The sequence below is a fragment of the Globicephala melas genome, chromosome 14 (genome assembly GCF_963455315.2).
Source record: "Globicephala melas chromosome 14, mGloMel1.2, whole genome shotgun sequence".
In the NCBI taxonomy this organism is placed as follows: domain Eukaryota; kingdom Metazoa; phylum Chordata; class Mammalia; order Artiodactyla; family Delphinidae; genus Globicephala; species Globicephala melas.
Window position 1 is genome coordinate 63,354,905 of NC_083327.1, and position 15,679 is coordinate 63,370,583.

At 41.6% G+C, this 15,679-nt stretch overlaps 1 protein-coding gene across 1 annotated transcript in view; it reads left to right on the top strand.

The window, feature by feature from the left end:
* ARFGEF3 (ARFGEF family member 3) overlaps positions 1–15,679 on the top strand; it is a 190,466-nt gene that overhangs the window by 35,735 nt on the left and 139,052 nt on the right. Inside the window, exons 3-4 of the mRNA XM_030853353.2 lie at positions 8,372–8,453; positions 12,454–12,585. Coding sequence (XP_030709213.2) covers positions 8,372–8,453; positions 12,454–12,585 — 214 coding nt within the window. The remainder of the gene's footprint in view (positions 1–8,371; positions 8,454–12,453; positions 12,586–15,679) is intronic.

A 15,679-nucleotide genomic window follows, 5' to 3' on the forward strand; every position in this document is an offset into this window, starting at 1 on the left:
ATAACAATACTACATTATATATTTGAAAGTTGCTAAGACAATAGAACTTCAAAGTTCTCATCACAAGAAAAAAAATTGTAACTGTGAGGTGATCCTTGTTAACTAAACGTATGGGGGTCGTTATTTTGCAATATAAACATATATCAAATCATTTTGTTGTACACGTTAAACTTCTACAATGTTATATGTAACTTACATGTCTCAATAAGTCATTGGAAAAAATTTTTTTCAAAATGAAAAAAAATTTACTCTTATAAATTAGCTTCTTGACCTATTGTGTTTTATATTTTTTAAATATTGCAAGAATATTAAAATAAAAAAGATAAACCCATTTCCCTATTACAGTAGTATACCAAAATGTTTTCATATTTATGTTGCTTTCTATTCTTTTACGGCTTGTTTTTTAATTACACATGTCAAATAGCAAAGATAAAAATCTAGATAGTATTTACAAATTTTCAGGTGATTGCTAACCTACTAAATTGTCTGCAGTTGTCCTCTCAGTACAAAAACCTATTAGCATAGTGAGGCCCATCAGGTAAATGGAGGTTTACTTTATAAACAAGAAGTGTACATATAATTACTAAAAAGGACACTTGGACTGTTGATGTAAGTGCCAAGAAGAAAATGAGTTCCATATTTAATATTTTCTATGTGTATGTGCAGATTCACTCACCTTTTTGAGCTGAACAGGAGAAGAAAATACTGTGATGTTAACTTGTGAGGAGCCAGTGACTTTGTGGCTTTTTGAATATTTTCTTCAGATTATATCAGTATATTCTAGAGTTATTATATAAAAATTAATACAAATAGAAAGTATAAATAGAAAGAAAATGAAAGATCCCCCATGCCACTCTCTGGACATACCCATGGTCAGCATTCAGCCCAGCTCTCTTCTTAGGTAGTGCCCTCATTGATTTTCATTGTTGTGTGTCTCTCTGTACTGTTTGGATTTTGTAATGTACATGTATGCCTTTTATAATGAAATATAATAAAAGTATATTTTGAGGGGAAATATGAGCATAACCATATTATGTTATTTAGGATTCTTTTCTAAAAAATTTTTATTGAAATATAGTTGATTTACAATGTCGTGTTAGTTTCAGGTACACAGCAAAGTGATTCGGTTATACATATATATGTATATCCTTTTTCAGATTCTTTTTCCTTACAGGTTATTACAAGATATTGAGTATAGTTTCCTGTGCTGTACAGTAGGACCTTGTTGGTTATCTATTTAGGATTCTTTTTAACAAAGTGAATCATGTAAAATGATGAATATTCAACCCTTTCTGATGTACAGAAAATGGCAGTTTCATATGTTCTACTTAATAATCGCAGTAGGCTTGCTAAGACATCTCGAAATCCTGCAGGAGAAATGGGATTTTATGTTGTTCACAGTTGTATCCCTAGGACCTAGAACAGTTCCTGAAGGATGAACCTAATCTTTGTTGCGAAATATAGAGGTTACTGATGAAGATAATTTCATAAAAATAGGAGTGAAAATAGAAAGAAATGGAAACATTTTAACTGCACTGCAGAGAAAATCAATTAAGGAAACAATTCAGTTCCAGTTGGCTCAGTGAATTGGCTCTGGCGAAAGCTTAGTTCATGAAAATTCATCAGTGTTGATGCAAACTGTTTAAACATCGGTATTCATAAACACAAATAATATCCCAAGTGTCACAACAAGGGGCTGAAAAACCTTCTATACTCAAACTAGGAAAGGTCATGATTACTAGGAAAAGTGATGGCTGTCCTTGAACCCAGCAGCTAGATCCAAAGCTGCATTTATCCCATTCATCCAAACTGTATATACCTTTCCATAACTACATTCATAACTGCATTCCAACTGTCAAATGTAACACATTTCTTCATGAACGACCCCTCACAGTAAGATAATTTACATTACTTATTTGATGTCTGTCCCCATTCTTTTAAACGGGTGGACATCTGAATTGCTGTTTGTAAAGCAGGGTGCTATATGCCACAGTTGGTGGGGAGCTGCCGGCTGGCGGAGGCCAGAGAATGGGTTTTGAAGACAGATGGTCTAAATTTAAACCACAGCTCTGTCATTTACAAACATGTGGCCTTGGACAGGTAATCTAGTCTCTCTTAGTTTCTTCTGTCAACAGTTAAATCTCTACATAATAAAATAGTAAATATGACGGTGTGAACACGGTACTTGGGACATACAGGCCGCGGATATGCAATCAGAGCCATGGTTATTATGTGAAGGAATCTGGACAGTTACTGAATAAACGGCTTAGATCATAGAATCCTAGAAGTATACAGCATAAGCAGACCTCAGAAATCTAAGGTATCTTTGTGCTTCGTCCCATGTAGTGCAGCAAAGAGGAAGCAACTTAAAATTCAGAAACAGGTTTGGTTTTACATGAAGTTCATTTTTGTGCTCATTATTGAAAGGTAATTTTTGGTACATCCTATCTGTTCCCCCATTCACCCATTTTAATATCCCTTTGTCCATTGTTATCTTCCAGCCCAATAAAGCTTGTCTGTGAACCATGACAACACAGTTAAGGAGAGAGACTCAGTCTCCTTGACACAACCAGACACTGTCACGGGATGATGTCTTCCTCATGCATGTGCAGAGCTGCTAATTATTCTTCTTTAAGAAATAATGACATGCCAAGGCATGAAACCCGGGGCCACTGTCCACATTTAATTAGGCAAGAGTGATCTTGCACATGCTCGTGCATAAAAAATAATCGCTTGATGTAACTGAATGTTGGTTTGGTATGCCCTTTCCCCAATTAGGCATCATCTAGCAAGATCAAAAGATGATTTATTCCAAGACGGTCTGTGCAGAGGGGACTGAGTGTGTGCCACGTTGCATCTTCATTATAAATTTCATCCTGAGACTCAATTAACAGGCCTGTTATTCTCTTTTATTAAAATCACTTTAAAAAATTAAGGCAGCAGGGTTTTTATGGTACCACAGAGCAAGCAGTGAAATCAATTGTGCCCCATGTGTCTTCGTTTCATGTCGAAGTCGTGATCTGAGGCTCATGACACTCATCTAGGGGCCTGCTGGGGCTGAGGCGCTGAGAGACATTGGATCCTGAGGAGGGTTAGTCGTCCCTCTCACCTCCTACACACACACAGCCACACGCACACACACAGCCACACGCACACACACAGCCACACACACACACACAGCCACACGCACACACAGCCACGCACACGCACACAGCCGCACACGCACACAGCCACGCACACATGCACACACGGCCACACGCACACAGCCACACACACACACAGCCACACGCACACACACAGCCACGCACACGCACACACGGCCACACGCACACAGCCACACACACACACACAGCCACCTCTCTGCTTTAGGGCTCAGTGTAATATCACTTCAAAGCTTTTCATCCTAGTGGAACCTTGAGCCCAGCCAGGGAACATGGCCCACTTCTCTTACACAGACACGGAGGTTTCTGCCATGTTGGGCAGGTCCTTTTTCCGGAAAGCAGGGGCTCTTAACTTGGGATCTATGTGGAGTTAGGGCTTGAGGGGGCCTGTGAATCCCCTGAAATTACTTACATGCTCCTCTAGGAAGATCTTTTTGTGTTCATGATCCCCAAAAGCTTAAGAAACAGAACGATTCTAGCTTTGCTCTGATCTTTTGACACCAAAGGGTGTTGGAAGAAACTTGGTCTTGGGAGTGAGACGGATTTCCATTTGAATTGTCTCCGATAGGTTTTAGCCGTGTAACATTGGGCAGGCTGTGAACCCTCTCTGAATCTCCATTTTCTCAACTGTAGAACAAGGGTAAGAATGCCTATTTTAAGGTTACAGTGACTGGTAGACTAAATAGCGAAATAACAAGTAATTTTTATTCCCTTTTCATCCCATGAATAAAATGAAAGCAAGTATCTGTTCTGTCTTGTTCCGTGTTGGGTCTTTGCAAGCATCCATGACGGTCCCTTGCACACAGCAGGCACTCAAGTGTTGGTTGGATGGATAGTTGGGTGGCTGGAGTGCCTTGGTGTAGTACCCAGATGAAGTCTGTCAGTCTGCTTCCTCGAAGCACTGATTTTCTAAGAGAAATCTGTCTTGCTAAGACCCTCCCAGGACATGTGCTCTATGTCCTTTGCAAAATCTTTCTGGATACTATGACAAGATGAGATAGACCTTGTTATCCTGTACTGAAAATCATGGTCTTTGCTGGGCCTTTGTCTGTATCAGGGCTGGGCAACTAGCCTGTAGGCCAAATCTGGCATGTTGCCTGTTTTTGTAAATAAAGTCTTCTGGTTTTTTTAAATGAATTTATTTATTCATTTATTTAGTTTTGGCTGTGTTGGGTCTTTGTTGCTGAGCACGGGCTTCTCATTGCGGTGGCTTCTCTTGCTGCGGAGCACAGGCTCTGGGTGCACGGACTTCAGTAGTTGTGGCACGTGGGCTCAGTAGTTGTGGCTCATGGGCTCTAGAGCGCCAGCTCCGTAGTTGTGGCACATGGGCTTAGTTGCTCCACAGCATGTGGGATCTTCTTGGACCAGGGCTTGAACTTGTGTCCCCTGCTCTGGCAGGCGGATTCTTAACCACTGTGCCACCAGGGAAGTCCTGTAAATAAAGTTTTATTGGAATGTAGCCAGGCTCATTGATTTACATGTTGTCTCTGACTGCTTTTGTGCTATAGCAGCGTTGAGCACAGAGACCGTATGGTCTTCAAAGCCTAAAATATTTTTTGTCTACCTCTTTATGGAAAAAGTTTTCCAACCCCTGATATATATTTTCTGTACTCTTTACTATAACCCTGCAGGACTGGTCTTAAGATGCTCTTGTAATGGATTGGGAAGCTAAGATTTTTTTTTAAATGTTTATTTATTTGGCTGTGTTGGGTCTTTGTTGCTGCGCTTAGGCTTTCTTTAGTTGTGGAGAGCTGGGGCTACTCTTTGTTGCGGTGCGGTGGCTTCTCTTGTTGCGGAGCACGGGCTGTAGGCGCACGGGCTTCAGTAGTTGTGGCACACGGGCTCAGTAGTTGTGGCTTGTGGGCTCTAGAGTGCAGGCTCAGTAGCTGTGGCACATGGGCTTAGTTGCTCCGCGGCATGTGGGATCTTCCCAGCCCAGGGATCATACCCGTGTCCCCTGCATTGGCAGGCAGATTCTTAACCCCACTGCACCTCCAGGGAAGTCCAGGAAGCTAAGATTCAACAGAGTTAAGTATATTAACTGAGATTGAACAATTTATAATTGTTAGGGTTTGAATCCAGGTCTGTGTGATTCCACAGCCCATAGTCCTTCCACTAAATGGTGATACCTTGCAATTAAACCCAAACCTAGCTGAACCAATTACATCTTCCAGTCCTTCCTGGTGACCACGGCTGGCATGGGGAACAGTTCAATGATGTCCCCTGGAATCGTGGTGGGACCTGGTAGTCCTGGCATTTGTCAGCCATCTGTTTCCGGTCTGCAATAGAAATTGTGTGAATGTAGAAGTAGGTAAGAGAGTGGAATGAGGATTTCAAGGACTGGTACTGTCAACGGCAGAGCAGTGTGAGCATGCTGTTGTTTATCTGCAAACATAATGCTGCTCCCTAAGGGTCCGGGGGTTCAGCATTCCAGGAAGGTCCTTGTTGCTGCTGAATGTGGCATCCACTCTCGTTTGGTGCCTTGGATGAGAAATGTGTAATACGTGTGCATTTTCAGCACACAACCACTCAACAGAGAATTTCACTGGCCCAGGCTATGAGACTGTTAAGAGTTTGGGACATCGACACTTGCTCACTACCATCATGCCCTCATTGGCTGATCTGACTCCAAAAACTGGAGATGAAAGTTCTTTCACAGTGAATTAAGCCTGGTGGAAATTTGATTGTTTCAAGGGTTTCCAGATGAAGTTCTATGGCTCTTCTGTTAATTCCTCCATCAGCCCATTATTGCTAATTCTCACTTGACTTTCACCCTTCCAATTAATTTTTCTAAGCTTGTAAACTGGTTATGATTAAATAAAAGAATCAAAATTGGGAAAATTAGCTATTCCTGCTTTAACTGACTGCATAGCAGTGTTTGCCTTGAAACTGAGAGAAACTGACGATAACCGTACCAGCGACAAAATTATAGCCACCCAACTGGAAGTAACACAGTTGGGTAATTTATCCACCTGTCAAAGGATGTACTAATGAAAAATGGCTGTAGTGTGAATCAATTTTCATATAAAAGTGGGGTATTGTAACTTGGGGATAGAAGAATTAGGAGGGCTTAATGCTCTTTCCGATAGTCTGGTTTTGTTCTTTGTGGCCAGCGTTAGGGGGAGTGTCTGGTACTCTCTCAATCTGTCATGGAGCTGCTGATGGAGGATTCCATGGAAAAGCTGCAGGTGCACAGGAAGGAATCAGAGCTATAATTAACTTTCTGTTTCACTGTGTTCTGCAACAGTGACCCTTGTTCCTCCAACGACTACTGTAGTCTTACCCTGTGGCTTTCCTACTCTCTAAAGTCGATGAATCTTTCCGTTTATGCTGAAAATATAAAACAGATAAAAATGGGGCTGCTCTGGTTTAAGTGAGGGTGGAGGAACCTGGTGAAACGAAGTAACATTTCATTTGTTGTGCCAGTGTAACTCTGTGGGGAAATAATGGATTGATTAAAATTCTTGATCTATTGTTTAATTATTCAGAGTGAATGCTTCTTACCGAAAAATAGATTTCTCTTTGTAGCCTTTTTGGTTTATTCCTAACATATTTTAGGGCCCAGTTATGTTTTTCTTAAGCTTCAAAATACACATAGTTCTCAAGCCATTTTTTTTGTCTTTCATTTGACGCCAGGTACTTCTCATGGATCAAAGCTGTTGATGGTTTGTTTGTATTTCTGTCTTGGAAACATGTTTATATGGAATCTAAAAAAAAAGAAATGGTTCTGAAGAACCTGGGGGCAGGACAGGAATAAAGCCGGGGACATAGAGAACGGACTAGAGGCACGGGGAGGGGGAAGGATAAGCTGGGACGAAGTGAGAGTGGCATGGACTTATATACACTACCAAATGTAAAATAGATAGCTAGTGGGAAGCAGCTGCATGGCACAGGGAGATCAGCTCGGTGCTTTGTGACCACCTAGAGGGCTGGGATGGGGAGGGTGGGAGGGAGATGCAAGAGGGAGGGGATATGGGGATATGTGTATATGTATAGCTGATTCACTTTGTTCTACAGCAGAAACTAACACACCATGTAAAGCAATTTTACTCCAATAAAGATGTTAAAAAAAAAAAAAGAATCCATCACGGGGACTTCCCTGGTGGCACAGTGGTTAAGAATCCGCCTGCCAATGCAGGGGAAATGGGTTCAATCCCTGGTCCAGGAAGATTCCACATGCTGTGGAGCAACTAAGCCTGTGCTCCACAACTACTGAGCCCGCGCTTTAGAGTCTGTGAGCCACAACTACAGAGCCCGTATGCCACAACTACTAAGCCCACGTGCCACAACTACTGAACCCCGCGTGCTCTAGGGCCTACGTGTGGAAACTACTCAGCCTGTGGGCTGCAACTACTGAAGCCCTCCCACCTAGGGCCTGTGCTCCGTGACAAGAGAAGCCACTTCAATGAGAAGCCCCCTCTCGCCACAACTAGAGAAAGCCTGAGCAGCAACAAAGACCCAGCGCAGCCAAAAATAAAATAAATAAAAAAATAAAAATAATCCGTCACAAAATTTAGGTCTCCCTGAGGGAGACTAAAGGGCAAATTCATAAACTATAAGTGATTATTGAACAGTTTGAATTGGGGAAGAAATTGACAAGTGCATCAAATTTCAGTTTATATCCATGAGGCAGAGTAGTGGTGGTGATGCCCTCATTTGCCAGGTCGGGGAGAGGAATGAGCAAGGCATAGAAATCTAAATAAACAGTGTTTTCTAGAGTTATACACCCCAGGTGTACTGAGTACAGGCAATTATATTACTTCTGGAAAGAGCAGGGCGTGTTCATGGACTGGGAAGGGACTTACCATGTGACGATTAGTTCACCAAAACAATTGTTTGAGAGTACTTGTGTATGTTATCTCTGTAGCCATCCTAAGAAAGTGAGCTGCTGATATGCTGGTTTTTTTTTTGGTCGCACAGCGCGGCTTGAGGAATCTTAGTTCCCCGACCAGGGATCGAACCCCCTGCAGTGGAAGTGTGGAGTCCTAACCGCTGGACCGCCAGGGAATTCCCATGATATGCTATGATTTCTGCAGAGCTTTTTTTTTTTTTTTGGCTGTGTTTTTAAAAATCCATGTGCAGTTTCATTATTGGTCATAGTTTTGTGTACGTGTGTGGCGGCATTTGGGGGTGGGTGTACATAAGGCTTGGATCACTTGACTGCCAGCGTTGCTGAGCTCACATGTTGTCCTTATTTATGTGTTTGCCAGGGAGAAATGCCTGCTGCCTCTCCAGTTGGCTTTGGAATCCAAGAATGTGAAGCTGGCCCAACATGCCTTGGCAGGGATACAGGTATGGCTCTGAGTGCAACAGGATGACAGAAATTGACAGACCACTTTGGCGTTGAAAGAGCAAATAGTTAACATTCTAAATACTAGCTGTTTAAAGACCCAGACAAAAATTTGATTGAACTGAGTAATAACCAGAGAAGATAACAGGATTTTCTTGTATTTACCAGCATTTCTCTGTGTACAGCATTATCTTGCTAAACATTTGTTGTTCAGACACTGACTCATGGAGACTCAGCTAAGCCCACACAGAAATGAAATGGTTTTTGTGACACCAAACTTTTAACAGAGTAAGGGCTCCCAAGAGAGATGCTTCCAGTTCTATACCAACTCAAATCTCATATGCATTCAAGTTCTCTGGGTCTGTGTCATGAACAATGATGGTAAGCTGGAAAGAGTTTGTTTTGTTTTCTGTTCTACAGTTAGGTTGGCGAATGGATTAATGTGTTTTGTTTCCAGAACAAGATTGGGAAGAAGAAAGAAATTTTGTGTAGTCAGAAAAGTCAGATTGCACAAATGCATTTCCTGCTCTGAGCATTTGTTCATTTTGTTTTACATCGTACATAATAGGTCTAATTCCAAAGGTGCAAAGTTGTTGGCTGTATAGATACATTGACTTCTTAAGTGGTTTGGTATGTGAATGACAAGTACTGTGCAGTTCAAGCCTATGGGGTATTCTTGCAGCCTGACCAGGGATTGGTGGCATTTGTTGGATGTCTTCTCACATTACTGTTTCATCGTTAGCTCTTTAAGTTCAGAGAGGTCTCTAATACCTTTAGAGAAATAAATATGAAAGAGTAAGAAAATTACAACTCTTTTTTTCCCTAGAAGATTGGAATTAGAGGATGTATATCTCAATATGCAACAGCATTAGAAATTCTTAAACATTAAAAAAAATTTTAAACAAACAATGAAAACTTTTATCCAAAGTAATTGGGCCAACTTTAAAAATGAATGGGGGACTTCCCTGGTGGCGCAGTGGTTAAGAATCCACCTGCCAATAGGGAACACGAGTTTGAGCCCTGGTCCGGGAAGATCCCACATGCCACGGAGCAACTAAGCCTGTGCGCCACAACTACTGAGTTTAGAGCCCGCAAGGCACAACTACTGAGCCCATGTGCCACAACTACTGAAGGCCACACGTCTAGAGCTCGTGCTGCACAACAAGAGAAGCCACCGCAGTGAGAAGCCCATGCACGGCAATGAAGAGTAGCCCCTGCTCGCTGCAACTAGAGAATGCCCTTGCACAGCGACGAAGACCCAACGCAGCCAAAACTAAATTAATTAATTAAAAAAAAAAAAAGAATGGGAGTTTGTTTTGACCTGCCACTATGTTCCCTTTTCTTTAGTAGTATATAGATTTTCCATTTAGTTAATTTTTTTTTTAACCCTCAAACACTCTAAGTTACAGTATCATGTTTTCAATAATCGTGGGAACTTCACTGATCTGGGGGGCAGGGAGTCTTCCTCTCAGCATCCCTTGTGACCTCCCATTAACTTAAGGCATTTTTTAAGAGCTTTCTAGTCTTTATCACTTTAAGTAAAAACAGGTTTGTATATAAACTAACTCTGGGCTGCCCTACATATATTACAGGAGAGTCAAAAATCTCTTTTGAGAGAATACCTCAGAGATATTGTGGGTTCAGTTCCGGACCACCATAATAAAGCAAATATTAGAGTGAGCCACATGAAGTTTTTGATTTTCCAGTGCATATAGAAATTATGTTTACACTATACTGTAGTCTCTTAAGTGTGCAATAGCATTATGTCTAAAAAAATGTACATACCTTAATTAAAAAATACCTTATGGGTAAAAAATGCCAACATCATTTGATCCTTCAGTCAGCTGTAGCAGTAACATCAAAGATCACTGATCACAGATCATCGTAACAAATACAGTAATAATGGAAAGGTTTAACTATTACCAGAATTACCAAAATGTGACAGACACGATGTGGGCAAATGCTATCGAAAAAATGGGGCCAATAGACTCGATTGACGCACGGTTGCCACAGACCTTCAATTTATAAAAAACACAGTACCTGTGAAGTGGAGTAAAGCTAAGTGCAATAAACTGAGGTATAGCTGTATAGACAAATTCAGGGAGTCCTAAGAAGAAGGTTTAAAATACTTGTTTTCTGGATCTGCAGTGACATTCAGCTAGAAGAGGGAGTCATTACCCTGGATGAATCAGAATTCCAAAAATTCTTCATGGCTGCCACTCTGTGCTGCATCGGACAAGGACAAATTTAATAGGGATAAATATAAAATCCATCCTACACCGGGGTCTCAAAAGTCAATTGCCCCAGGACAGAATAGGGAAGAACAGCTTAACTGCAGCCCTTGTGAATGAGAAGTTTCTGGGTGAGTCAGCACAGAATGTGCTGTGACTTAGAACTAAGCTAATTTGATCTGAGAATGTGATTAAACTTCTGCATTACTGTTTTTTGTTTGGTTTTAGGCAATAAACAGATTTAATTACCTTACACAACTAGAATTATAGAGGTAAGCAATTCCGGGTTTGGAATAGGAAAGCAATGTTGCCACCAAAGACCACGTTTCTTTCTTTCCTCTCTGCCATCTTTTTACTATTATTCTTCTTAAAAGACTTATTTTAGAGCAGTTTTAGGTTTAGAGTAAAATTGAGAGGAAGATGCAGAAATTTCCCATATACTCCCTCCCCCCACACATGCATAGCCTCCCACAGCATCAACATCACTCCCAGAATGGTACTTTTTTTTTTAACCAAGGATGAACCTACGTTGACACATCATAATCACCCAAAGTCCATACATTTACCTTCATATGCACTCTCGGGTGCCCCCGCTCTGTACCAGAAGACCACCCTTGAAGTGTTACATGCGCACTGGAGGCCACATGTTAAGGAGGAGAGTGTCTGTGAAACCATATCACGCAGAGAACATCCGATGGCTCCCGAGGAGGTTTAGTGTGGAGAAGAAGAGATTTCGGTGGACTTCATAGCTGACTTGAGATATTTTAGAAGCTTAATCTGCGTGACTCCAGGGACAGATGAGGGCATAGAGGTGGCAGGCAGTGGGGTTTTGGTACAATCTCAGAATTTTATGAAAAGTAAGAATTGTTCTCACGTAGAGGAGAGCTATCCTGCAAGGTGTAATGACTTCTGGGAAACCTCATGAAAGTGACTGTCGTCTTGTGTAGGTTTTTGTGGGATTGATTTTCTGATGGAATGGTATTAAGATTTGTAGATTCATGAATAATTCCTGGGTAAATGACAGCTCATATTAGGAAGTACAAAGGTAAATATTTGAAAAATTAACTCGTCTCCAGGACCTTCTCCTTTCCTGTGGCAAAGCTACATTCAGAACGGGCAAGTGTAGGGCTTCCCTGGTGGCGCAGTGGTTAAGAATTCGCCTGCCATTGAAGGGGACACGGGTTCAAGCCCTGGTCTGGAAAGATCCCACATGCCGCGGAGCAACTAAGCCCGTGTGCCACAACTACTGAGCCTGCACTCTAGAGCCCGCGCGCCTAGAGCCCGTGCTCCGCAACAAGAGAAGCCACCGCGATGAGAAGCCCAAGCACTGCAATGAAGAGTAGCTCCCGCTCACTGCAACTAGAGAAAGCCCGCGCGCAGCAACGAAGACCCAATGCAGCCAAAAATATAACAGATTAAAAACTTAAAAAAAAAAAAGCAAGTGTGAATGTTGTGAGGGGCTACATTCCCCTTGGCACATTTGTCCTCCGTCCCCACCAACCAAATGACCTATTTGGCCACCACGTTAGAACTGCACTTCATAAAATTTAGCGTGAATTATCTAATAGCAAGAAAAAGCCTTTGCCAAAAACCGTTTACCAAAGGCTTGGTGCATTTTTCTTTTTAATGGCACATAGTAGCAGCTCCTCCTAATGGCCTCCAGCTATATGCCTCCCCAGTAAGAAACATTATCCTCAGTACATGCTAAGCTACAACAGAATGAGGCAGCAGGGGAAAGCCTGTCTGATCACTGCCTTGTGCCTCTTTACAGAAGCTTCTGGCGGAAGAGAGGTTTGTATCCATGGAAACGGACTCTGATGAGAAGCAGCTGCTCAATCAGATCCTGAACACCGTGAAAGTGACGCCTTCCCTCCACGAAGACCTGCAGGTGGAAGTGATGAAGGTGGGTTGGACGCGGCTCCCGGTTTGCGTCACTGGGACGGGAACAAACGCTGATGCTCCCGCCCTCATTGTTATCCTGAAAATGCCTCCGCGTGGTGGTTTGGAATACATGGTTATTATCCTCGCTTAGGATGCCCTAGAATAACCTTGATCGTTGAACGGAAATGACGATCATTTCTGTTCAACGTAAGTAAAAAGGTACGATTTCAATAAATCCGTAAGATTTTTGGCCTCATCTTGCGTATCAAATGTTGTTAGCAAATGTTTTTGTGACCGTTTGAGAGAATGTATGTGAGTAGTTGCAGCTTGGGGTAGATCTGATCATTCTAGGCATTCTGCCTGCCTGTATATGGTAAAACAAAGACCTAATGATGTTTTGACATATACTAAGGTTATAGAATAGTCAGTTTAAGGGAAGGGAGACCATCCTTGGGAGCCATATCAGAATCATAGCTTTATTTCCGTCCTCAAATTATGTGAACCTTATCTCCCACGTGGGATAGCGTCTCTGCCATCCCTTTCCCCCCTTTTTTCCCTCCTGTGAGTGAACAGTGAGTTGGGCAGAAAAGGATGGAAATCTCTATCCCAGAACAGCACCTTGGTCAGAGTAACGCAGCTGGAACCCATGAGGTGGCTTTTGATCACGTCATCTGTCCATTTCCTCCCTAGAGGAGTGTGTGTAGAGAAATGTGTAAGAGTAGTTGCTGTCATATAATGGTTGATTTCTTCCTGGAAATGCACTGAAGGATTTTTATCTTCGATAAGAGATGTCACTTTTCCAGCTTTCAGTTTCTCCATTGAGAAGAGAAAAGATCAACTTCAATCATGACATTGTCTTAATGCCCTGCGTCTCCCCCTAGCCCTGTTGGTAGGTAATTTAGGGTAGTGATTAAGAGCTCAGACTTGGAAGCCAGCCTGTCTGGCTTTGAATACTTACTCACTTCCTAGTTGGATTTTCTTGGACAGATTCCTGAACCACTCTGTGCTTTGGTTTCCTCATCTGGAGAAAGGGGGAAATAGAAGCACCTACCCAATAGGACTATTGTGAGGATTAAGTGAGGTGCTAGTTGTAAGGAACTTAGCACAGTATCTGGCCCAAAGCAAGTGCTTTAGAAGTGTTGTACATTACTGTTTCTATTCCTACTACTTCTGCTACCACTATGTACTGCTGCTGAGTCAGAATCTCAGTGGGTGGGTCTAGGAATATTGTTATACACAGTAAGCACTGAGAATCTCTGAGCTAGCTGATCTTTAAGCTCTCATTGACTTTAACTCTCTTTGATTCTGGAATATCCAGTTTTGCCTTATCCTTTGACATACATTGGGCAGCTGTGCATTCCTAGGAACCGAAGAGTAACTACCTCTTAGATTTGTTTTACTTTTCTGCTACCTCTGTGCCACCATTGAGAGAGGCAAGGCCGACTGCCATATTCATCGCTTTTGTGACTTTCAAGTCTAGCCTGTTGATCCTTCGTCCACTAATAGGTCTCCAAATACTGGAGGTTGAGTGTTGATGTCATACTAAGAGACACACCTTACAGATTTCATATTATTCTGGAAATTCTCCCAGGAATACAGCTTTTCATGGAAAATAGGAATTTGTATTAAAAATTAAAATGAGAAAGTACCTATTCTTCTAGGAGCTATGGCAGGATGTTTAATGGTTATGTCAACAGAAACACCTGTTTTAAAAACTTACACTTGCTTTCTAATTCCAGCCCAGTGGTGCCTTCTGCTAGCCTTGCTGAGGACAGGAGTTGACACATGTTAGCTCTGCTGGAAATCCTGGAAAGCCTGTCTTAATGGACTTTCTAATGATACTATACTAGACTGTGGTACTTGTAGTTAATGTCTGGGAATAGGTCAGACATTGTCAGAAAAAAAGAAAAACAATAATCTGGGCTGCCATTCTTCATAATTAGATATCCAAAAGGTATTCAAAACATAAGGGCCTTTGGTACATGCTACTGTTTTTAAACATTTAAACATTGTTGGTACTGGGGAAAAAATATTTCAATTCACGATAAACCTAGCCTTAACACAGTTTTTTTGTAGTATACTTTTATTTTAGACAAACATTTTTGGCCAAGCAGCTAGGATATTAATGATGAGAAAACTGTACTTTGCAGTAATACTATTATTATTATTTTTAACATCTTTATTGGAGTATAATTGCTTTACAATGGCATGTTAGTTTCTGCTTCATAACAAAGTGAATCAGTTATACATATACATATGTCCCCATATCTCTTCCCTCTTGCATCTCCCTCGCTCCCACCCTCCCTATCCCACCCCTCTAGGTTGTCACAAAGCATTGAGCTGATCTCCCTGTGCTATGTGGCTGCTTCCCACTAGCTATCTATTTTATGTTTGGTGTGTATGTATGTCCATGCCACTCTCTCACTTTGTCCCAGCTTACCCTTCCCCCCCCCCATCCTCAAGTCCATTCTCTAGTAGGTCTGCATCTTTATTCCCGTCTTGACCCTAGGTTCTTCATGACCATTTTTTTCCTTAGATTCCATCTATATGTGTTAGCATACGGTATTTGTTTTTCTCTTTCTGACTTGCTTCACTCTGTATGACAGTATCTAGGTCCATCCACTTCACTACAAATAACTCAGTTTCATTCCTTTTTATGGCCGAGTAATATTCCATTGTATATATGTACCACATCTTCTTTATCCATTCATCTGTTGATGGATACTTTGGTTGCCTCCATGTCCTGGCTATTGTAAATAGAGCTGCATTGAACATTTTGGTACATGACTCATTTTGAATTATGGTTTTCTCAGGGTATACACCCAGTAGTGGGATTGCTGGGTTGTATGGTAGTTCTATTTTTAGTTTTTTAAGGAACGTCCATTACTGTTCTCCATAGTGGCTGTATCACTTTACATTCCCACCAACAGTGCAAGAGGGTTCCCTTTTCTCCACACCCTCTCCAGCATTTACTGTTTGTAGATTTTTTGATGATAGCCACTCTGACCCCTGTGAGGTGATATCTCATTGTAGTTTTGATTTGCATTTCTCTAATGATTAATGATGTTGAGCATTCTTTCATATGTCTGTTGGCAATCTGTATTTCTTTGGAGATA